Raw genomic sequence first — 24,675 nt, forward strand, 5'->3', positions numbered from 1 at the left:
AGGTGGACAGGGGCGGGGGCTGAAGTAGTTCTTTTTCAACCAGATGGCACCAAAATCTCAGGGAGGGGAATACTGCCTGTCCACTAAAGACAAACCATGTTTCAAATGAATTGGACCAAGGGTACCAATTCTGCTGGCTGCTGAACAAGGTTCCCTCGGGCACTCTACTTTCAGAGAAAAAAAGGCTCCGCCCCCACAAAGGAGGGAGCGAAGGTGAACATCAGCTCTCTGCAGCTTGTCTCCAAAGGTGGTTGGCTGGGAGTGCTCTTTGTTTCTCCCTTGCAAGGATCTGATTGGAAGGGAGAAAAGTAATTGCCCAGGGAATCAGTAGAATCAAAAGAAAACACAAGTGCATGCTGCATATCTGGTAAAAACAACGGATTGTTTGGGAAGGGGGATTTTGTTATACCAGCAGCCATGGATTTGTATTTCCATTCTGGGAAATCACTGTACTGACCCAAACCAGTGATTTCCATGTATACTTTCACCTCAGGAATTTCTTTATGTGCACCCCTACCAGATGTCTCTGCTCTTGATTGAGTTGCCAAGCATGGGAAATATCCTGAGAAAACAGTGTTGCTTCCCATGTGCTAGAAATGGGGTTTGGGGGGTTGCCTCTAACACACGCTCACTCCAGGGACTGTATCTCCATCAGTCAGGAATCAATGCGGGACAAAGCAACCCAGGTGTCTACTAGAGGACAGGGCTGTTGATGGAATTATTGAAATGTGCCATAAATCCCATCAGAAACTTGATACAGAACTGAGAATGTGACAATTAATGAAAATGGAGATAAAGGAAAACTATAGATGAGATGGATATTGATGCAAGAATAGTTGAATGAGGAATACATAAAGTGGGGTAGATATGGAGTTATACCATGATAGAACATCTGCCTCGGAAATAGCTTTAATATGAAATTCTTTCTGAATATGATACATCTAGCTCTAATTTTTCCCCCTGTTACTTTTACCATGGAAATTCCAGTCACAGTCTCCCCCCCCCCTTTTTTTTTTTTTAACTTCAGCTATGATGTTTTATTTGCTGGGGGATCTGAAGAACTGCTAAAGAAGTTCCAGCAAGCTAACCACAAAGTAATATTTGCAGCAGATGGATTGATATGGCCTGACAAAAGACTGTCAGACAAGTACCCTGTTGTTCGCAGCGGAAAACGATTCCTTAACGCAGGAGGTAAGAAGTGTTAGGAAAACACCAAAGGGTTTCTTTAACTGCTGTTGACAAAACTCTGCATTCACCGTAATGCATTATGGGGAAAGGCATCCTTAACAGCTATGCTTCATGCCATCCGTTTTATATTTCAGTTGTTAAAGCCCCATCCCCAACATCTTTCTTTAGAAGAGAGTTTGCTGAGACTTATTTCCTGGCAAGCATATTTAGGATTGAGAATATAGGGGTAACTTTTTTTCCCCAAAAGTTATAAACTCCCAGATAACTGCTCCCGTCTGATCCGGATTTCATGGAAGTATTTGGTGTTTATCAAAACAAGACTGTCTCTTCCACTTGGCTTTATCGAATATTTTGTTGGAAAGACAGTGGCTAAGATCCTGGGGTAAACCTCTGCTAATGAAAAGCATTTCCTTCAGTGGAGCAAGTTATGCTCACTGCTTACCTTCCCATCTCACTACAGCCCCCAAATGCCTCCTGAATTGCTTTGTGGGGCAAGAGACCCGCAGAAACAGCATGAGGGGCAAATTAATGATCTACAGTGGAATGCCTCCCTTCCATTAGTGGAAATTTACTGCTGGATCCAGGCCAATGTTCTAAACTAAGATCTTTAAAGACTGTGCTCTCCCTAGAACAAATGTTTTGCAGCTGGCCATAGAAAAATTCTATGATTGCCCAGGGTATGGTTGGAGCCCATACGGTACAGAAACCTTGCTGTAACTAAATAAGTATCAGTCTGGTCAGTGTCTAATAGGAGACTTCATGGGAATGCAAAACACCACTCCCTTGAGTTTCATGAAAGAAGATATTTTGTTTAAAGGGTTGTAGCAGGTAATTTTAGAGATCCTGTAATGATAAGGTGTCTTCAGAGTGTGTACTTGTATATATCAAGATTTACTGAACGGCTTACACTGCTGCAGGTTAAAGATTGATTTCTTCCTTATTGTGATAATAGATAGAAAATTAAATGCTTGAAAATTGTATGCCTTCACAAATAGTCTGATTTGTCTTCCAGGAGCAATTGATAGAACCAGACTCATCCCTTAGCCATAGAAAGGAATTTTTAACTAATTCAGACTTACTATTTTACTATTTCAATAAAATGAAGGAATTCAGAGTTCCAAAAAGCATGGGAGATCTTGGGTTAGAAATTGATAGGAAGGTTTTGTATGCCTTTACACAAACATTACAATTGCCTCGATGTTTTATGCTCGGTAAACTGGGAAAAACATAAAACATCTTAAAATTAAAAATGTGTGATTTATTTAGTTCAATTTCTCATTTCTTTCAGGATTTATTGGTTATGCTCCATATGTAAACAATATTGTACAGCAATGGGACCTTCAAGATAATGATGATGATCAGCTTTTTTATACCAAAATCTACATTGACCAATTAAAAAGGGTATGTAGAACTTCCTCAGTATAATACATCAACACTGATTCTCTTTGGGACAGTTGAAAAATCCAAGAAGACATTATTGCTTCTCCTCTGAGTTTATTGTATTTATGTCAGTGTATTCATCCCAATTTTCTCCCCAGTATAGAGTTATCAGTCTGAAGGTAGGGCCTGGTGTTCTCCTAGAATTACAACTGATCTCCAGATTACAGAGATCAGTTACCTTGGAGGAAATGGCAGTGTTGGAAGGTGTACCATAGAGGTTTGGAGGGTTCACCATAGAGTCTAGGAGAAAAAGGAAGTCCTAGAGTGGCATCACATATCCATTGAACTCCAACCCCCACCAACACCCCAGCTCCTGTTCCAAGGAGGAACAGAAATCCAACAAACAAAGGGATGAATTCAGTCCTCCTTCCCTGCCAAATGGCTGGTTTACAGGACTTCAGCTTTTTCAAAAGAGGTTGTAAGATGAGGAAGGAATATAATTAGGATTTTTTCAGGCAAACTAAAAATGATATTATTCAGAACATAAAGTAAAAACCACTATTCATAGAAACTTGCATAGATCCAGCCAGTAGAGCCAAAAGACATAAGTAAAACCTGACCTGGAACTAGAGAGGCCAGGTCTTCTGCTTTTGTGGGAGATGTCCCACTCCCCACCCTGGCTGTTCCTGCCACCAGTCAGGTGGGTGGTGGTAGGGAATTATGGGAGGTATGGGGGGACAACTTGCATTGCAATGACATTCAGTCAATTCCAGCATGATGTCATCGTGTTGGGTGATACTTCATCATTCAACAAAAACCCTGTGGCTGAGGTAAATGCTAGAGATTTACTCCTATGTTATGATGTAACTTCTGCGCCGTGCCAAAAGTGATGTCACCATGTCATTGGCAAGCCCCACTGCCAAAGGCAAATCTCCTGGTTTTGGCTGGCAACTCTACTTGGACTGCAGCAGATTCTGGTATAAAAATGTAGAACTACTATCAGGATAATACAAGTGGGGGACATAAGGACTTGTGAGGGGAATCTCATTTCTTCCCTCCCTCACTATTTTTTCTTTCCCTTTCCCTGAAAGTCCTCATATCTTTTTTTCCTTTCCGTATTTCCTTCTCTCCTTCGTTCCCACCAGTCAACCTACCTTTATATGCCTCCCCACCTCCAGATTTCCTTCCTTCCCTCCCTTCCAATGCAACCTCTTCCCAAGAAAGCTCCGGCCAGCATGCATGGCACTGTCTGTATTGGGGCATCTGTGTGGTGGGGAACCTGCAAGGACTTTCCCTGTACCCCTCCTCACACTAATTTTTCTTTTCCTCTTCCTGACAGCCCCCATATCTTCAACTTATCCTGTTTTCTCCTCTCCTTTCCACCCCAAAATCTACGATTTATCTGCCACCCACCTTCAGTATATTTATTATTTATTTACTTCATATATACCCTACCTTTCTCCTTGATGGGGATCCAAACCAGCTGATATCATTCGCTTCCACTTCATTTTGTCCTCACAAAAACCCTTGTCTGAAACTCTGACCATTGCACTACTCTGGGTTTTGTTTGGTGGCTGCTGCTGAAGAGTAGCAAGCAGCCATGTCTGGGTGAGTCTCAGAAGTCTCATGGTAGCAAGTGGTCAGTGCTCCCTCTTCCAACCTTTTGCTGGTAAAAACCAATTTTTGATGGCTGGCAATAGCCCTCCAATTTCTTTATTATATTTTAAATTTGTTTGCAAACCTGCTATTCTTGAGTTTGTGGAAAGATGGGGCCAAATTGAGAATTAGATATATTGATCATATCTAATTGTGCAAATTTCCAGCTGTTTCTATTCTATTGGACTGGAACAAGTAGTTCTAACATTTGGAAACCCTGAATGTTTAACATGAGCATTGCATTGATTTCAACTGAAGTTACAAAAATAGTTTTAGAATTACAACTCAAACCATCAAGTATAACTAGTGATTTTCAGTGCAATCCTACAGAGACTCCAATCTAAGTCCATTGGAATTAATGGGCTAAGATTGTAGTAACTCTCCTTAGGATTGCATTGTTAGTTTTAAATGTTGGATGTAATCTGTTTTTAAAGCCATTTTAAGGGCTTGCTCTGGACAGCAATATAGATTTTTCTTGTACTATGCACACATGTACGGACACTAATATATCTAATGTTTTCTTTTTATACTTTTAAAAATTGATATAATGCAGTCAAGCTTTTTGTTGTTGAAGAAGAAGCTACTGTTGAGGCATACTGTGACGAACAAAGAGTTGATCTTTGAGAGAAGCTGAGAAAAACTTGCAGGGAGTGGGCGGAGCTAAGGAGCTCATGCTCTCTTTTCTGAAAAATGGGGGAGTCTGTTTTTGGTAACCTGCAAGTTCAAAAATAGTTTTTGACTCTGTAGCTGTTTTTGACTCTGGGGACCTGAGGGTTCAGATTTGCCTAAGCAGCTGTGAAACAACTCCTGTGGTGTGATTGGGAGGAAAGGGTCCCTTTCAGGTCACTGAAAGGGAATAGGCTCTGGGAAGGAGATATTCCAGATATGGGGTTTTGTTAAGGGATTACTGCCACAAAAGGGGTAAATCTAGAGAGAACTGGAAGAGAGATTTGAGGAACAATCTCCGTACTCCTTTGTTCTCTGCGGGGAGAGAGATTGTATAATCTCTATAATTCCCTGTTAGCTAGGCAGCAGAGTCTGAATAGGAACATCTATAGGAAGTTCTTTGAACTGAATTTGGGAATTTAATTTAAGAATTATAATTCTGTACTAACTAAGCCATCTAAGATCTATGCCTTCTCTGTAGTTAAACTTATAAACTGGTTCTATGCATTCCCTACCTACTGGTTTCCCTCCAAATCCATCCCTTGTACAGTGTTTAATAAATCTCTGTTACTTGGTTGTTAACTAGAAAGAGCTTCTGGTGTCTAATTTCCACTGAGGTAAAATAAGTAAAGGGACTAAGGAGAAAAATTAAACTTCCAGTCGAACATTTTGGAAAGCAGTCTCTCTCTCACTCGTTATGCTCGGATCTTGATACATGTTTATCTCTTATTGACCAAATAAAGAGTTTGCTGGAAGTTAGAATCATAGAGTTGGACGAGACCATATAGGCCATCTACTCTAACACCCTACTCAATGCAGGATCAGCCTAAAATATCCTTGACAAGTGTTCATCCAGCCACTGCTTGAAGACTGCCAGTCAGGAGGAGCTTACCACCTCCCTAGGCAGCTGATTACACTGCTGAACAACTCTTACTGTAAAAAAAAAAAATCTAATATCTGGCCGAAACCTTTCCACCTGTAATTTAAACCCAACAACTTTGACTAATATGATGAAGATTTTAGAAATGTGCCCCCCCTCAGAGAATATGCACAAATAAGATAAGCCAAATTTATTTGCAGTTCTACCTATACTAAGTCACTAATATTGTTCCATATGTATCATGGCATGACTTCAACTTCTGTTTTGTGGTTAGCAACTTTAATCTATTAGTTGAACCTGGCAGTTACTCTTTTCCAGTATACTGTCAAATCATCATGGTCTGGGAAGTCACAAGCTCCATTTGCTTATTTTATAAAACAGAAACAAGACCTTGATACTAAACTCATATAAACAGCTTTCGAATGAATCACATGTTATTAATGGATAAATGTATATGACATTTAAAACAATGGAGATACAGGAAATATTGAGAAAGATCTGGCTGAAGAGCTGAAAATCTCTAGATGAATTATCGAATGACATGTGTTGTTATTGGGTTGGCTCCAACCAGCTTTTTTGCTAATAAAAAAGAAGGGAAAGATTGCCTCTGGCTGTCAAAAAGGGCTATGCTTGGTATTATGTGAGCTGTGTGTACAAAAGCCATATGGGATGGGGGCTGTATTCATGAGGGGAATTGGGTGAGATTGAGTGAAAAAGCTGGTGGAGCCAGACATCTTGACACAGGTAATTAATATTGTTTTGGATGTTTTAAAACCCAATTTAATGGATTTGCTGTTTATTTTATTTTATTTTTACATTTTAGGAACATATCAATATTACTTTGGATCACAAGTGCAATATTTTCCAGACTCTAAATGGAGCTGTTGGTATGTTTTCTGAAGTGCCTATTGAGTGATGAGTGTTTTGGTTAGGGATATTTGTTATTTACACCCAATACACCCTAGGGATTATTTGTATGTTTTTTTTAACCTGGAATTGTCCCTGAAAAGAGATTAGAGGTTACCCTTGGGCTTGTGCAAGCCTTCATCCCTTCCTACACCACAAGAATAACTGAACAAATGGGAGGTGCTGTGGTTTATCCAAATATAGACCCTCCTTGATTCTGAGAAGTTAAATCTTCTTCCCTGGTTTATGGAAGAAAAGTTGACTAACAGTATACCAATTTCTGAAAACTCCAGAGTAATAGAAGTTTCTTGATAGTATTAGATTAGTATCTAACTAGGTGTGGAGAGACCCAAGTTCAACACCTACTCATTCATGAAGCTCCCTGGTAGACCTTGGGTCAGTCTCATACCACACTTTTCAGTGTAACCTACCTCACGGTGTGGTAAAAATGAAATGGAGGGGGAGATCATGTAAAATATATATAGTTATATATAGATATAGTTATATATAGTTATGTATAGTTTTATATATATATATATAGTTGTAGTTATAGTTATATACAGTTACATATATAGTTATAACTATATAATAATGGCTGTGTGTGTGTAAGTTAGTAGCAGATTTTTTAAATGAGCAGCTTGAGAATTGTTGGCAAAGATTTAGGTAATTCAAGAATCAGCATAAAAACAAGTTTGGATAGATTTTCTCAGATGGATGCAGAGTGTGTTGAATTCCCTTTTTGAGTAACCTCCAATTGATATTTTGTTAATGTGCTGATGGGCTGCAGATGAAGTTTTTCTGAAATTTGAAGAAGGAAGAGCCAGAGCCAAGAATTCTTTGTATGACACTTTGCCCATCACTCTTCATGGAAATGGCCCCACTAAAGTAAGTGATGATGACTTCATTTCTGCTACTTTTTTTGATGCGAAAAGAATGATAAAAATGTGTGATATAGGTCCAGCTAGTAGCCTAACAAGGGCTCAGTGCATTGCATAATATTCTGGCCCATTTTCTATCATTTCAGTGAGTATGTATGTACTTTAACAGGTCCCCATTTAAAGTACCTAACTGAAAGCCACAGACAAAGAGTATATCATAATTTCATTTATTTATTTGTTTATTTAAAACTAGGTTCATCTCAATTACTTTGGAAACTATATCCCTAATGGCTGGTCCCGTGAAACTGGCTGCAGTGCCTGTGAGACAGATTTACTTCATCTAGATGCACTAAATGTAAGTATAAGATGTTGAAGAAAAAACCTGTATTCCAATGAGTCTTGCAGATATTTAGGAGGCCATTTCCAACTGGTCGTCTGTCTTCATCTCACCAGTATTGTTCTTCCTATCTTGTTTATGTTATTCATACTCTGCCTTTCACACTAGGACTCCAGGCAGATTGCACAGTCAATACAATCAATGACGGGACAGTCAATAAACATTGCACTAGACTTAGGGTTGTAGAACCAACGAGAAGTCTAAAAACAAAACTGAAGCAAAGCATGTGTTAATATGACATATTAAATGATGCAAAATTCCATAGTAGGGTCCTAGTTTCAGCAAGCTATACACTGTAGTATAGACCACAGTCTCTAATATTTTTTTCTAAGTTTCTGAATTATTTAGTTCAGTGCAACTCTATAGTCTGTGTAGAAAAGCCCTCTTGAATAATTCAGTGTTGCATAGTTTGCAGAAAGCCATAAGAGTGGAGCCTTCTTGACCTGCTCAGGCAGGCCGTTCCACAAGGTGGGGGTCACAATGAAGAAGGCACATGTATGGGCTATTACTGATTTTACTCATTTGCAGGTTGGTACCTGCAGAAGACCCTGCGCCAGTGAGTGAAGTTGTCATGGTGGAGCATAGGGGGAGAGGCGGTCTCACAGGAGGATCTAAGGCCATGAAGGGCTTTGTATGTGTTAGCTAATACCTTAAATTGAACCAGGTAACTGATGGGTAGCCAGTGAAGTGCCTGCAGTATGGGAGTAATATGTGTGCGCCATCTATCTCCCAATAATAGCCAAGCTGGAACATTCTGTGCCATCTGAAGTTTCCGAATTGATTTTGAGGGGACACCAATGTACAGTGCATTGCAGTAGTCTGGTCTACTGTCCTGTGTACATAACAAACTAGGGAGAATTAATATATGTATGTGGGGAGAGGAGGTGTTGGGATTGTGCATTGTGGCTCTGACCTGCACATTTATCCAACTTTTTGTAAAGGCCATATACACATTCTAGCTAGATGTGTGCTGGCTCTGTACAGAAGGTTAGATAATGGATATTGGAGGAGGGTCCAGCTGCCACATTCCCCTCACCCTCCACACATTTATTCTCCCTAGTTCATTGTACATCTACCCTTTAACACAGGGGCAGGGAGCTGGAAAAGCAGAACCACACTACAGTGTAGTGACAGCTACAGGCATCATCACTCTGTCTGAGCCTTCTAACCTTAGGTCAGGAAAGGAAAGGATAAAAATCTAATACATTAATTCTAAAATAGATAAAATCTAATAAATAATACACCATGATCAGCGTAACTGACCTATTATTTCAAAGTGATAGGAATAGACCTTGTGAATAAGGCTGTAGTTCAGAACGAAAGTTCAGATTGCCAAGTCTCTGGAGAAAAAGAAAATGCTGTACCCTATAACAGAGGCTTAATAGGATATTTTTTTTACCATGTGATGATGTTGTATATCTCAATGCCATGAAAACCTTCAACTGCCCATTTCCATACATTTGGCCTCTATTAATGGGGCAAAAAATCTTCACGTTCTTGGCAACCCCAACGAAAGTGCTGTGAATGAAAAATTGTACCGAATTCTGTGAATGAAAACTTCTGCAGATAATTTGTGATAGATTTTCATCTGTGCCACAATGTCATCAGAGGTCAAATATTCTTAGTTGGAAGATGCTTGTTGTGTGCGGATTGTGAAAATTATACATTACTTGTATGTTTGTTTATAACTGTGTCATCCTATGCTTACTTAAAGATAAGTCTTGCCTGGTTCAGATAAGTATGCATAGGAGTGAAAATTAAGCAATGCAATAGGGATGTGCAACTATTTTTTCGGTATTTTTCGTGTTCGGATTTGTTAAACCTGGATTTTTTTTTTGAAAAATCCAGAAAACCTAGATTTACCAAAAAAATTCAGGTTAATAAACCCTAGCCCAAAAAAGATCTGAACCCAAAAAATAACTCCCGCAGTCAGCCGGGATCGAAATGCCCCTGCATTCCTATCCACTCTACTTGCCGGCCTGGGCCTCCATGTGAATTTTTTTTTAATTTGGTATATCGATATGTACACCCCTGCAATGCATCTTGCAAATGTGTGGCAATTTATAAATGCCTGAGGCTCACAGCACAATTGGACAGTTAAGGACACAGTGGGCTCTTCAGGGGAAGGATGGTTATAGTATCTGTCTTTTCTTTACAGAGTCTATTCATTCTGATCTGGCCAGCAGCAGCTGTAGAGGCCTTCTCTGCCTCATGCTGTGGAGAGAGCAAGAAGGCAGAGATTTCATTCAGGCTTCCCAGTGCAGTCACCTGCTGGGGTTGGGCCATGAGCATTCTGAAGGGAGACTCCAAGCCAGTGCTGCTGGCTGGCCCTCTTCCTGCATTGGGAAGCCTGGGCATCTTTTACTCTGCTCTGTCATCTTGGAGAGCCAGGGTGGTGTAGTGGTTAACAGCAGTGGTTTGGAGTGATAGAGTCTTATCTGGAGAACCGGGTTTGATTCCCCACTCCTCCACATGAGCGGCAGAGGCTAATCTGATGAACTGGATTTGTTTTGCCACTCCTGCACTTGAAGCCAGTTGGGTGACCTTGGGCTAGTCACATTCTCTCAGTCCCACCTACCTCACGGTGTCTGTTGTGGGGAAGGGAAGGTGATTGTAACTGATTTGATTCTTCTTTAGGTGGTAGAGAAAGTCAGCAAATAAAAACAAACTCTTCTTGTTGTTATTCTCTCCCTGGCATGAGGCCATAGCTCAGGTGAGAGATAGATAGCTGAGGCTCCTCTGCTTCATGCCAAGGAGAGAGCATGAAGGTCGTAAAGGAAGTAAAGGGTGCTGCTGAGGCTTCCCTCCGCAGAAGCCTGCTCTTAGACAGCCAGCAGCATTGCAAAAACTCTCTTCACAAGTGGAGCTGGCCTTTACATTGGGAAGCCTGTGTTTCCTCTGCTTCCTCTCTGCTTTCTGGCTCTCGGCATGAGCAGCTCAGGTGAGTGAGTGAGATTACTGAGCTGTCTGAAGAGAAAAGTACAGCAAAACCATTACCACCCTACAGTGGCCAGGTTGCTCTTTTCCCTAGTGACTGCCACTGTGGTGATTCTGGTTATATTATGTCCTCTCCACAGCCAGATTGCTGTCATCCTGGCAGCCATCCAAATGCTGGGGGGAGAGCGTGGAGGCTGCACTGAAAAGGGAGTTTGAGAGGAAGAGCATTTTACTTCCATCCCTAGCATGGGGCTAGCAGATTACCCATCCTCCAGTCCCTCTTGCAGCGAATGTTTTGTGGGAACCACCTGCCAACCACAAGCCCCACTAGGCAATAGTGTTTCCCACTTATGTGGAGAATTAACTGGGTGCAACACTGGGAATGGTGCTCAGAAGAGCCACAGAAAGCATGTCAAAAAGCCACGTGTGGCTCCAGAGACACTGAGCGAGTATCACTGATTTTAGAGCACATCATACATTTCAGCTGGTCGGCTTTATCCAGCATCTGGTGTGTAGCATGTATAAAGTAGGCAAAGACAATGTTTCCTTTTGTTGGCCTTTTTTTGATTTCACATGCCAACACTTCATGAAATGTTAGCACACCCTGCTCTTTCATGCAGACACACTGCAGAGGGTGTAGGGAGTTCATCCGCACACCATGGCCATATTTAGTTTCAGTCTGAGGTGCTGTGCAGTTTCAAAATATTTATATAAAGTGTCTGGTACAGAGGTAGAAACAGACTTTTGCACTACTCGCACATATTACAGTACATTCTTGGTCTTTTATTCAGCTAATGTAAAAAGCATTTCATTTCTTAAATCAGACATTTAGTCATGATTTTAGATAAGGCACTTTAACACCGCCTGATAAACAGGATTAACGCTATTTATTTGCCAGTTAAATTTTTGTCCCCACCAGAAGCCCATATTTAGCCTAGCTTCAGCAAAGTTGCTGCATCGTATACTTCTTTTTTTGTTTTATAAATTTATATTAATTTTTATAACATAACACGTAAAACAAAAACAAATACAATAAAAATAATATCAAAAAAATAACAAAAGAAAATACAAAAGAGTATCTATATATACTTATTAATACATTTGTAGTTACAAAATTATAAAGACCAAATTATAAAGACCCTTCGCCCTCCACCCACCTTAAAAAAGTGACCCATCACCGTGCTCTGGGACTCGCTCAAAAATATCTCTTCGTCAACATTTCTCACACACTATCACAGGCCATTTTGTGCAATTTAAATGTGTATACGTGCCAGCTGGTTCCAACACAGTGGCTCAACTTCTGTCTAAAAATCTGTATCAAAATGGTGATAACAAGTTGCCAGTGTGGTGTGGTTAGAGTATCAGACGAGAACCAGGAAGAGCCACATTCAAATAGCCATTTTTCCAGAAAGTTCACTACGTGACCTTGGACACACCTTAGCTTAAACTACCTGATGGGGGTTTATTGTGTGTGTGTGAGGACTTAACAGGATTGTGTGTGTGATGATAAAATGGAGGAAGGGGAGTTCCATGTACACTTTTTCAAGTTCCTTGGAGGAAGGCAGGATGGAAGTGTGATAGATTCTGGCCTTTACCTCTCTGGCTCTGATTTTTTTGTAAGAAAAAAGCTCTTATAACTCTTTATATATGTATACTCAACGTGAGAATGTTGGGCTGGAACAAACCTGTAGAAATCCAAAATCAAAGAAGTTGTGGGATTAGGAGATATGGTCCCAGTGCAGCAACTGTTTAGGATTATTTCAATGGTAAATTCCGTGTGTCAGAATTCTACTAGTCTTTCCATTGCAGCTATTTTTGCTTTTAAAAGCCCTCTATGGGGGCTGCTGGGATCGTGGTTAGAACAGGATCTGGGAAAGCCAGGTTTGAACCCTGCCATGGAAAGTTGCTGAGTGACCTTGGGCCAGTCACGCACATTCAGCCTAATCTTATTTCACAGGGTTGTTGTGAGGATAAAATAAGAGAACAGGAGAATGGGCACGTACCCATTGGGATGAAAGACAGGATATGAGTGAAGTAATTTTTTCATATTTTAATGAGTATCCTTGTTGTAAAACTGCACCTATCTTGCAGGATTATCCATAAAAATATCTATCCCCCTTTACTATCAGCAGATTAAATGATTAATTTCTCAGAACAGCTAGATTCCAACTCACATATGATGGAGTGTTGTCTCTCAAAAGCTTATATCCTGAAAATCTTTTTTTGGCTCTAAAGTGCTACTGAACTCGAATGTAGCTGTTCTACTGCAGACCAACAAGGCTAACCTCTGAAACTAATTCCTTAGAAAGCATTTTACACATATGTTTATTTTAAGACACAGTTCTATGGATTCTTCTTCATATAATCTCAACTGAATGTGTACATGTGACGAAGTCTGAAATCCACAAGTAACACTGCTACTCAAAGTTATAAATTGGACAAAATGAAAAGCTCCGTATAGTACCCACAAGTAATTTATTTTCCAAGACACATACTGTGGTGCATTAGGGAGAAACGCAAGACTGTTCGCACTGTGGTAGACTTTGTAGTAAATATGTGTTTTTTCTCCCCAAATTACTTTTCAGGAGAATCCAACAGTAACAATTGGTGTTTTCATTGAACAGCCAACTCCTTTCCTGCCTAAGTTTTTAGACAGATTATTGACTCTAGAATATGCAAAGGAAAAACTTTCTCTCTTCATTCATAATAATGTAAGTACTTTATAACTAGGTGCTAATTGTACAGTTATGTTATTGCAAATTAGTAAATGACTAAGTCTGGTAATACAGAATGATTGCAAGGAAATTCATAAAAATTGGGTCCTTTAGTGTAGTAGTTAAGAGCAGTACGCTCTAATCTGGAAAACCAGGTTTGATTCCCCACTGCTCCACGTGAAGCCTGCTGGGTGATCTTGGGCCAGTCATGGGTCTCTCAGAACTGTCTCAGCCCCACTTACCTCACAAGGTGTCTGTTAAGGGGGAAGGAAGGGAATGCAATTGTAAGCCACTTTGAGACTCCTTAAAGTAAAAAAAAAAAAAGATTATAAAAACTCTCTTTTCTCCTCCTCCTTCTTCACTGTATGATAGTGTGTCTCTTTCTCTGTGTATGCATGAATGAATAAATAATATAAGTTCAAAAAATAAAACCAACACATTCAGATTTACCATTCCACACAATTACCATTCCACAGAGTTACCATTCCATGTTGAAACCATTCCATGTTGAAAGAGAATGTTTTTCCTGAGATATTTTGTTTGTACCTCGAGCAGCTGCTGGGAATTGTGATCTGGACTGGAAGTTTGTGAGTTCATATGCTTATCTTTCCTCTGTGAGCAATTCTCTTATCAGAATCCCACTTCCAGCTGCTGCTTGCCCCTTGAAGGCAAGATACACAAAATATATGACTGTTTATGTAGAGGATAGAATGCTGACTATTGGGAATGTTTATTGTGGGAAAGGAAACAAGGATGAAGATGGCTTGTCATTGGATTCTGAATGGAGGTTTAAGTAATGAGAATAATTTCAACAATGTTCATGATGCTATTGGATACTACAGATGTGTGTGTGTATGGGAGGCAAAATTCCATTTTTGCTTGCTTCTTTTATGCCATTTTTACACCAATGATACCAGCACAGTCATCAGTTTTTATTATTTTTTATTTATTTTTATTATTTATTATTATTCAGGTTTCCTTAGAATGACAATAAGGAACACAAAGGGACAATTAAAACCTTGTCCCGGGTTGTGGTGAAACCATAAAAGAAACTTGCATCTTTTAATCAATCTAGAGTTGTCACAAAATTCAGTAACATCCCTGTTTTTTATTAAATAGCCACCTTTTTGGAGGGGGAAAATATTATGGAACTGATTACACTTGTGGGGACGGAAGTGGGTGAACAAAAAGCGTCGTTGATCTTGGACTAGTTTCTTCTGCCTTCTGTTGCTGAATTTGCAGGGTTACTTTTTTTTTTTTTACTGTGAGGACTCCTGATGTTTTATCATAACATTTTGAGTAAATAATATGTTCCAAACTCGCAAGTGAAAGATATTTACATTACAATTGTATTTTAAAACTGAGAGCAAAGCTGGACTGAAGTTTTTAATTTTGCTTGTAGAAAAATTGTCATTATCTCTTAAGGACACAGTTTTGGTATATATGAAAAAAAACATTTAAGTTGAGCACAGTAGCAATATGTCACTCTGTCTTTTCAAGATCTTAGTGTTGTGTTTGATCATTTTTAGTCTTTTCTTATCAGATTTCATCATTATTTGAATTGTTATTGAAGGTTTTTTTTAATATTGCCCCCCCCAAAAGTCCCTTCTGCTGATTGCATACACCATTATTGTGATGCTTTTGTAGTAGTCCTTCCTTATCACCACCTTAAGCCTCCTGTTTCTCTTTTGTATTCTAATGTCTGCAATATTTGTACCAATATGTTCATGCTTCTCATCACTGCTGACCTTTTCCTTTTCACAGTCTATTTAAGGTGGTGGTGTTTACCTTCAGATATACTCACTTTTTAGAGTCTAGTGCAAATATTCACAGAACACTAACAACTTTTGTATTTTACCCATTATTATTAGATTTGTTTGTTACCCATGATATTTCTGGAAAATATGTATGTGAAATGTATAGTGCTTACACTATAGTGCTTAAGTCATTTTCCCCCGTACTTTCCTTCTGCCACACAGAATCAAATGAGATTTCACATTCCCTAGTGGTTGATCTTTTAGAATATAAAAGGAAGGGAGAATCTGGAGCAAGAATAGAGAAATGAGACACTTAAGTGTGTAACTAGGGTTACCAACCTCCAGGTAGGGCTTGGAGATCATCCAGAATTACGACTGATCTCCAGACTACCGAGATCAGTTTCCCTGGAGAAAATGGCAGTTTTGGAGGGCATTACATCCCAGTGAGGGCCATCACCATACTCCATCCCTAGATCTGAAGGAATTTCCCAGTCCAGAGATGACAGCCCTAGACTTGATAGACTGTGGTCTCAATTTCCAAATTGCCTTTTGATATACCACAGTCTGGAATGTTTTATTGTCTTTAATTTTCATGTAGTCCGAAAGACCATTAACTGTCTATTTTAACACTTTCAGGAGGTATACCATGAAAAGCATATCAAGAAATTCTGGGAAAAAGCCAAGAATATTATTAGTACCTTAAAAATTGTTGGACCAGAAGAGAATCTGAGTCAAGCCGATGCCAGAAACATGGGAATGTAATGAAATTTTATTTTTCACAGTTAACCTTTTAGTAGATTTAAATGTATAAGGAAGGTAATGAAAATATGCAAATGACCATTTTTAAATGAAGTTTCACAGCTGTATATTGTGACACTCTTGAGAGATTTATCGTTTCTTAGTAGAAACATTTGTTATTGGTTAGGATTTAACAATCCATCATTTTGATTTTCAACTGATGTGTTTAAATTACAGAGAAGAAACCCGACCTGAATAAACAGGTTGGGCATTGTGGACTTACCCAGGAGGCTCCAGGGAGAAGAGGGGATGCCAGAAAGGCAGGGGGGGGACACCGGTCGTCCCGCGAGACCCCGCTGGCCCCATGGTCTTCCTGGCGATCGGGGGGGCGTGGGGGAGTAACGTCAGGCAGCCGCCTGACCCCGGCCTCTTCCCACGCCTTTTAAAAGCGGCGTGCAGCCGGCCACCGTCCTCTTTCCGTGCGGGACGGCAGTGAGTGCAGGACGCGGCAGGAAGGATTGGAAGAAGGAGCAGGGCCACGTGGCTTCGGGGCAGCAGCAGTGTGTTTTCTCGGCTCCTGGCTCTTCTGCTTTGCAGCAACTGGCTTTTTATGGGGTCAGGTTGCAGCGCGGGGCTGGTAACCCCGTGCTTTTTTCTTGTGACTTCTCCGCTCTCTGGAAAAGTCACCATCTGTCCCTTGGGGGGCAGAGATCTTTCCTTCCTGCAGCGGTTTCTCTTTACACGTATCTCCTCCGGCGCGCAGCTCCAATCCCACCCCTTCCACCTGGCCTGTCGGGTCCAGTGGAGGGATTTTACAATGCAGCAGTAATTGTCCCTTGCCTCAGGCATTTCAAATTATTAATAATAAATACATAAAAAGGAAACCTTTAAGAAGGGGAGGAATTGCGAGACTCTTTCTGAGGGCTCTTTGCTTTTGCAAGTCTGGGGAAAACAGGAGCTTGTAACTCTTGGGTGGTGTTTTTAACCCACTTCCCTCCTCCCCGCTTTGTTCGATGGCAGGATTACTTTGGGATTGGTTCAGAATGCGTAGCCTTAGCCCAGATCTTACTGTCGTTGCTGGGTGCTTAGCTCCCTCTCCTTGCGTTTTTTGCCTATATTAGTTTTGTTTGGTTCATTCTTTCTGGGGTTGGGGGAAGCTTAGCTTACCCAGGCAAGTTGTTAAAAACCGCCCCCCTTTCCCCCCCGCCTTGCCTGTCATGTCCTGTAAGGGGCGGTTCCACACAGTGGCGTTCCAAATACATAAGGATATGAGACAGTCATTGATAAGATCGAGGACTTGCAGAGCTCTTTCACAGCTCTTGGCTACTATCCTCTTACGAAGAGGGGGCTGGACATAAACACTCCCCCCCTCCCCTCTATATTTGTATCTCAGTGCAGTGGGTTGGAGGTTTGCATCCATCATTTTGATTTTCAACTGATGTGTTTAAATTACAGAGAATAGATTACATAAGACTAGAACAGACATTGATTACATCATCCTTTCTTTTGAGATCACAAAGATCTTAAACATGTAAATGAAAAGTAACAAATTCACTCTCAAATATAGGCACATAAATAATGTAAGCATTGTGTAGTCAAAGGCTTAGGTCCAGCACTGTGGTTTAGGTTTAACACTTCAATTATGTTCCATAACATACTCACTGAGTTTCCTACCTCATGTTCTCTATTTCTCTTCTCTGCCACATCAGGACACATCTGTTTACTCCTGTAAACCAAAGTAATTCTAATACTGAAGCACATAGAAACCTATTTGATAATGGCTCAAGCAATTTCCCATTCCAGTGGTTAACCAAGTCATTGGCAAGATTATACAGGTCAATAGCAAACTTCCCAAATGAGTGTTAGAATCCAGTTGGATCCAGAAATCTTAAGGACAGACCATCACTCTTTCTCTACTGAGCCACTCTCTGTTCCTTGACAAATCCCATAAGAAACCACAATATCCTTCACTCCCAAATGACATCTTCTCCAGGCCAGCGGAAAACAACAGATTGAGTGTTTGACCTGCGTGAATATTATAGAGCTGGCTTCTGCCTCATGAAGGGCCTGTTCTAACATGAGAATTTAACCAGCTCTTGTAACTTCTGATAGAATGGAAGACTGTAGGGAAGAGAGGGTGAATGTATTCAGAGTCTTATGAAAATTATAAATATCCTTCAGCTTTCACAACTGCATCTTGAACTCATGTTTGTTTATGTTCTCACCATGTGCTGTGTTTTGTGTATTTTAGCAGTTCAAGACTCTGTGGTAGATAATGTTCTTTGTTGTTAAAACCAGGAAACAATTCATATTTTTTGTAAACCTTTTAGCTTAATTCCAGTAGCAGAATAAATATTTTTTATCAATGGGGTTTCTAGGATGTATCAATCTATAACTTGGGAAGAATGAGAGAATGTGAAGCTTTTATTTGTATTCATATGTATTATTTATATTTGCAGTTGGTTATTTAGAATAGAGATGGATGCACATTTATCTTGTGTTTTCTTGAAGGAGTAATGCAATATGGAAGCGGTGCTTTTTATTGATCTCCTGGGTGAATCAAACCCCTTCTTCTTGCTAAGAGATTTGTGAAACTTCTGTTAACATTTTAAAACTGAGTTAATTCAGTCATGGAGTTCCTAGATCTTTATTTATATTGGATCTAACTTAGCAAAGATTCAAAGTTTTGGAGGTATTGAGAGTAAAGCTCTCCAAATCAAGGGATTTCAAAACTACTGGATACAAATATTTCAGAATATTTTTTTATTTCCTCAAATTGGGCAACAACCGACCTTCAAAAATCCCAAATATCCTGCTAAATGATTCTAGTTATATTTAGAGAGAGAAAATTCTGAAGGAGAAAAGTAAGATTGCTAATCATATTATGTCTGCTTGAAATGATTGTGAGCTGTTGGAACTTATTACATGTTCAATATTAATGGCTTGCATTTGTCTTTTTCAAGGGATGTCTGTCGCCAGAACAAAGACTGTGACTATTACTTCAGCATAGATGCTGATGTTGTTTTAACAAACCCACAGACTTTAAAACTCCTAATAGAACAAAACAGGTATGTGTGAGGGAGGGAATGGAAACCTTACCCATGTTGGTCTTGTCTTAGTTTCAATGAGTCCTTGAAATAGCTTTGTCACAGGAAAAAAAGAGCCATATCTCATAGGGGGCGTATTTCTGCACTCTTCTATGTGAAGTCGTCACTAGGACTTTGAGTTCTCTTGTTCAGTGTACTGTCTTTAGTGTCATTAGTCTAGACATATACCATGGTGATAGAGAATCATTTGTGTCTGTGCATCTTAGTATAAATCCAGTTTCTGCTCACAGGTTAAAATATATCTAAAGTTTGGAGACTATGTGTCTGCTAGTGAAGGAATTTGTTTCACTAGGTTCTTGTTAAGAATATAGGTATCTTCCTTATCAGGCAGACCACTAATACACCACAACCAGTTCTGTCTGCTGTGATTGGCAGCAGTTTTCCAAGATCTCAGGCAGAGTTCTTTTCTAGCTGAGCTCTTTAAGTGGAAATTCCAAGGACGGTGTCTGAGATCTTTAACATATAAAGCATGTTTTCTGCCATTCAGCTATGGCTTCTTCATTTTACACAACTGTTACTTTGTTTTAAAATACTTTCAGTTCATTGCTCTGGCAGATTGTATTCTGTCAATTTATATGTTATGTGTAAATTCAAAAACATGCCCAAATCTGGATGGGCATAATTCAGAAATGCCTACTTTCTCTGTGCATTCTCATACCAGTGATTGGAAGCAATGTCCAGGAACCACAGAGGCTCATATATCATCAACCATTTCATTATTCCCCTTCCTCTGATTCTTCTGTTCCTCAATTTCTGTAGTTTAGTCTTACATTTTATCCTCATTTTAACCTGAAAGATGGGGGGGGGATATTTTTTTATTTAGATTTGCTAAATAAATACAAATACATGCACATTCCTGAAGAGCTCAGATGAAGAGCCCTGTGGTGCAGAGTGGTAAGTGGCAGTACTGCAGTCCAAGCTCTGCTCACAACCTGAATTCGATCCCAACGGAAGTTGGTTTCAGGTAGCTGGCTCAAGGTTGACTCAGCCTTCCATCCTTCTGAGGTCGGTAAAAGGAGTACCCAGCTGGACGATGACTGGGGAAGGCACTGGCAAACCACGCCATAAACAAAGTCTGCCTAGAAAACTTCGGGATGTGACGTCACCCCATGGGTCAGGAATGACCCGGTGCTTGCACAGGGGACCTTTTCCTTTCCCTTTTTTAAAGAGCTCAGAGTGTTACCATATCATGTTAATCTCCATTTTTACCATGTCTGTTAACAGAAAGGTGATTGCTCCTCTTGTAACCCGTCATGGGAAGCTCTGGTCCAACTTTTGGGGAGCACTGAGTGCTGATGGATATTATGCTCGATCTGAAGACTATGTGGATATTGTCCAAGGACACAGAGTGTAAGTTAATCTTCTGTTGTTTAGTAATTCCATGTACAAGTAGATGTTAGCTGGAAAACTTGTTCTTTTTTGCACTGCTAAATATGAATGTTGTAGAGTGCAGTTCTTAGATGTGTGTATTTCATTGCAGCCTCTACACCACATCTGATACTGCTTTACCAAATCCCTCACCCTTAGGAGCAGATGGGATGGTGGTTTTAGGGCTGACTAAAAAAGAGGAGGACAGCAAGGATCCCTTTTGCTCTACTTTAGGAATCTGGCTCCGACCCAGTGTACCTTGCATATATTTTTGATAGTAGTATTTTCTGTGCTGAATTTCTTCACTAGCACATCTCCAGCACTTCCAGAATAATTTACCCCATGTTTCTCTGTACCTGCTATATGCCTTCCTTCACATATAATGAGAAGAGGCAGAAAAAGCGATGTGTATATAACTAGTGGTGCTTGGAATTTCATTTGTCTCTGTGGCATAAGTAGCTTCACATAAGTAGCCATACTTTTCAACCATCTTGAAAGCAGATAGTTACTGAATTATGGATTTTAACTAACTAGAAACACATATGATTTTAACTAAAGAAAAATGGTACAAAACATTATAAAAGAGAATGGATTTACTTTTGCCTGGTATGTTAGCTATTCAGCATTGAATAAGTATCATTTTTGTTACCTACATATAAGCAACAGGGGTCTCTAAGCAGACAATTATCTTCTATGCTTTTGTTTACATTTGGGTCATGTACATTTCTATACCTTAGTGTTAAAAGTAATGTTAGAATCTCTTAATATTGTCTTTCTCCAAGCACAAGTGTGACTGAATATTCCACAATAAATAGATGAGTCTCCTTGGAGAAGGATAGCACTTAACGTCTCCAAAATGCACCCTTAAGACCTTGTTCTGTGCAGTTTCTCCATAGAGGAAAGTTTATTGAAAACTGGCAATACTTTAATCCCATGTCAGGAGTGGATCAATATTATAACAAACAAATTGCTTCGGTAATATGAGCGCTTCAGATTTTAAGTGGAAAATTAATTGTGCTTTGCCAGTTTTCAAAAGGTATGAAACTTGAAATAGTTTTTAATATCACCCTCAGCTTCTTTTTGTAATTTTTTCATAGAGGTGTATGGAATGTTCCTTATGTAGCTAATATATACCTGATCAAAGGACAGACACTCCGATCGGAGATGAAAGAGCGAAATTATTTTGCACGTGATAGATTGGATCCTGATATGGCCTTCTGCAGGAATGCCAGGGAAATGGTAAGATGCATGTGATTTAGCTGCTTTGAAAATGTCTTGTAACCTGTATATGTTTCCGCTCAAAAGTACTAGCCAATTTTTGTGTGCAAAATTCATTTTTATGACTTTTTAACCTCTTCAAAAGGTAAATGAATTCAGAATACAAATTGGATTCTTGAGTGTAATGAAAATTAGTAACTATTATAGTCGGCCTACTTCTGAATTCAAAATTATTTTTAATGCTGTGAATTCTTCACTGCTGGTTTTGTATGGTAATTCTGACATAGCACAAATATTCCATTTTTTCTAAATCTTGGCTTTGCTTTGGATTAATAATAGATCCTAAATGCTACATATTGTATGAAGGATACAAAAGCACTGATGCCAATATAATTATTACATTTTTCAGATAGTCTTTTTCAAGGGCATGAATGATTGATTTTTGTTATTTCAAAGCAGATGAAATTTGCTAAACAGGAGCAATGCTCTGTGTTATTATCAACATTTTTGAAATGCTAGCGTTATGAGAATGTATATTATGAATATCATGGCAATACAAATGTAAATCTGTATTTGTACTGATATTTACACTAGTTCCAGAGCAGAAACAAATGACAGCTATTTCCAGACAATTTAGCATTGAGAAAATAATAATTTTGCTAAATTGAACAAGAAAAGTTGGCAAGTATTAAAGTTTATTCCTTCCTTTAATAAGGCATGACTTCTTTTGTCTGTCCTCATTCTACAGAACAAGCCCAATCAACATTCTCTTGTTCTCAGCCTTCCCTCACATCAATTATTCCAATCTGTGCTTACCGTGTGCTCGTGTTCAACTAATCTGACTTGGTAGCTCATCAGAAAAATGCCTTCTTTTTTTCTCAGTCTCATGCTGTGAAGCAGCCTGGTATGAGCTGGTTTGTCCTCCCCCCCTTCCTGTACTGCTGCAGATAAGCGGCTGATGGATCAAACTTTTAACCTATACATGATAAGCTTTGCTTGGAGCTGCATGGCGCTCACAGAGGTTCTTTCAGAATCCCAGCTTTTGATTAAAGGATGTTGTTTATCTAACATGGCACTGGAACCCCCAATCGCTCTAACAATGTGAAAAAGAGCAAGGAAAGGTCAACTGATGTGGTCTTCTCCTTCATTTTAGACTGTACAAAGGGAAAAAGACTCCCCTTCAGCGGAAACATTCCATATGCTCAGCCCCCCAAAGGTTTTGATCTCTTTTGTTTTTATTCATTAGTTTTTTTTAATTTATTACAGTGCAAAAGTACTTTCCTAAGGGAAGATTCTTCCCTTCTCTTGGTTTACTCTGGTACTGTTTTTGTGAGTTTTTAATCATACATATCAATTTGCTTTTTTTCTAGTGGCCATGTGAAAATGATTTGGAAAAAATATCCTACAATTTTGAAATGTCAGCCTCTGTTAGTGTACTACAGTATGTATAAAAGAACAACAAAATGGATAACATAATCCCAACATCTAATAGCCAAGAACTGGCCCTCATGTGGCTAGAAATATCCACACAATAGAGCTAGGCACAACTATGACATAGAAGTTCTGCAAATCTGGGAAAACTCCTATCAATCAATGAATCAAATCATTTATTATAGTCATAGACCAGCAAAGTCTAACATGTATAAACATTAGGAAACTCTTACCAGAGTTCAGGCAGCATGGCATGTGCAAATAGGGGACAACTACCTGGAGCAAGCAAGGAAGGGAAGCCATCTTCAGCTTGGCTTCTCTTGTCCAGCTACTTCCTTCCCCTTCCACACCGGCTTTGTCCTGCCTCCCGCTGTTCATGATTCTCCTCCCTTGCCTCACCAGTGAGTTGGGCAGAAGGAAGGAGGGAAGTTAAAATGGATGGTTGAGGGGGTTTGGCATGGCAAGGAGATAGATGGAGGGAGAAAAGCTGGAGGGGAGAGAAAGTAGAAAGAAAATGGGATTTCCCATCCCTTGTGATTCTTCATGCATCCTCCAATTGGCCTCTGCAATTTGTGTATTCATAGACCACTTTCTAGCATTCAAAATGGTTTCACGTACTATTTTCAAACTACAGAAAATCACAATAGGAACACAGTTAAAAACACTATGTAGTTACTTTTTAAAAAACAGCCTAATAGGCTCTTAAATGACAAAGGATAAGTGGCCATCTTCACTTCTTTAGGAAGGTGATCACATAAAATAAGAGATGCCACAAAGGAAGCCCATGCTTTCATTGCTGTTGTTCTCAGCTAGTGGCTGAATGAAATCCTCAATGCTCTGTGCTGAGTAAAGACAATTTTGGATGATGTTGGGTGTGTGGTGGGGGGAGTCCTGCAAGATGTCATATAATTACCACAGTGTGACTTGCCCTCATACTTATTGATTTTGCCCCACCTCCAATAACAAAACTAGAGGTCACCACATCTTGAGGATCCCTTGGTTTTAGCCATCATTAATAACGAGTGGCCATTAGACTCTGGTACAATGCAAAAACTCCACGAGGTCAGCTGAAACTTATACACAAGTTCCACTGAAACAGACGGAATTTGGGCAGCTTGGAGGATTGGTACCCAACGATGGGCATCAGAAGTGTTTGAGGAATTGTAGCTATGCACTCTATTTATTTAGCTATCTCACGTTTATTTGTTGTTTTAGATGCCACATATATAGAGCAATTAATAAATTAATGGAACCCTTCTACATGTATTAGACAAGATTTTAACCACTAGCTAACTGAGGAAGCCAGAACTCTGAAAACTACATTTCAAATTGGACTTTTCTTTTTAAAAGAGAAGTGTGAAAAAAAAGTCTTGTAATATATTACCAAGTTAAGTGGTATCTATATTCCAGTCATCAGGTCAAAAGAGCATCAGAATACACATGGCTTTGTTAAA

At 39.6% G+C, this 24,675-nt stretch overlaps 1 protein-coding gene across 1 annotated transcript in view; it reads left to right on the plus strand.

Annotated features, from left to right (window-relative positions):
• Positions 1-24,675, plus strand: part of PLOD2 (procollagen-lysine,2-oxoglutarate 5-dioxygenase 2) — a 73,304-nt gene that overhangs the window by 41,010 nt on the left and 7,619 nt on the right. The window contains exons 4-14 of the mRNA XM_056849955.1: positions 1,028-1,191; positions 2,477-2,589; positions 6,594-6,657; positions 7,464-7,561; positions 7,808-7,909; positions 13,474-13,599; positions 15,996-16,117; positions 19,061-19,165; positions 20,429-20,554; positions 21,670-21,811; positions 22,944-23,006. Coding sequence (XP_056705933.1) covers positions 1,028-1,191; positions 2,477-2,589; positions 6,594-6,657; positions 7,464-7,561; positions 7,808-7,909; positions 13,474-13,599; positions 15,996-16,117; positions 19,061-19,165; positions 20,429-20,554; positions 21,670-21,811; positions 22,944-23,006 — 1,225 coding nt within the window. The remainder of the gene's footprint in view (positions 1-1,027; positions 1,192-2,476; positions 2,590-6,593; positions 6,658-7,463; positions 7,562-7,807; positions 7,910-13,473; positions 13,600-15,995; positions 16,118-19,060; positions 19,166-20,428; positions 20,555-21,669; positions 21,812-22,943; positions 23,007-24,675) is intronic.

The sequence above is a fragment of the Euleptes europaea genome, chromosome 5 (genome assembly GCF_029931775.1).
Source record: "Euleptes europaea isolate rEulEur1 chromosome 5, rEulEur1.hap1, whole genome shotgun sequence".
Classification (NCBI taxonomy): Eukaryota; Metazoa; Chordata; class Lepidosauria; order Squamata; family Sphaerodactylidae; genus Euleptes; species Euleptes europaea.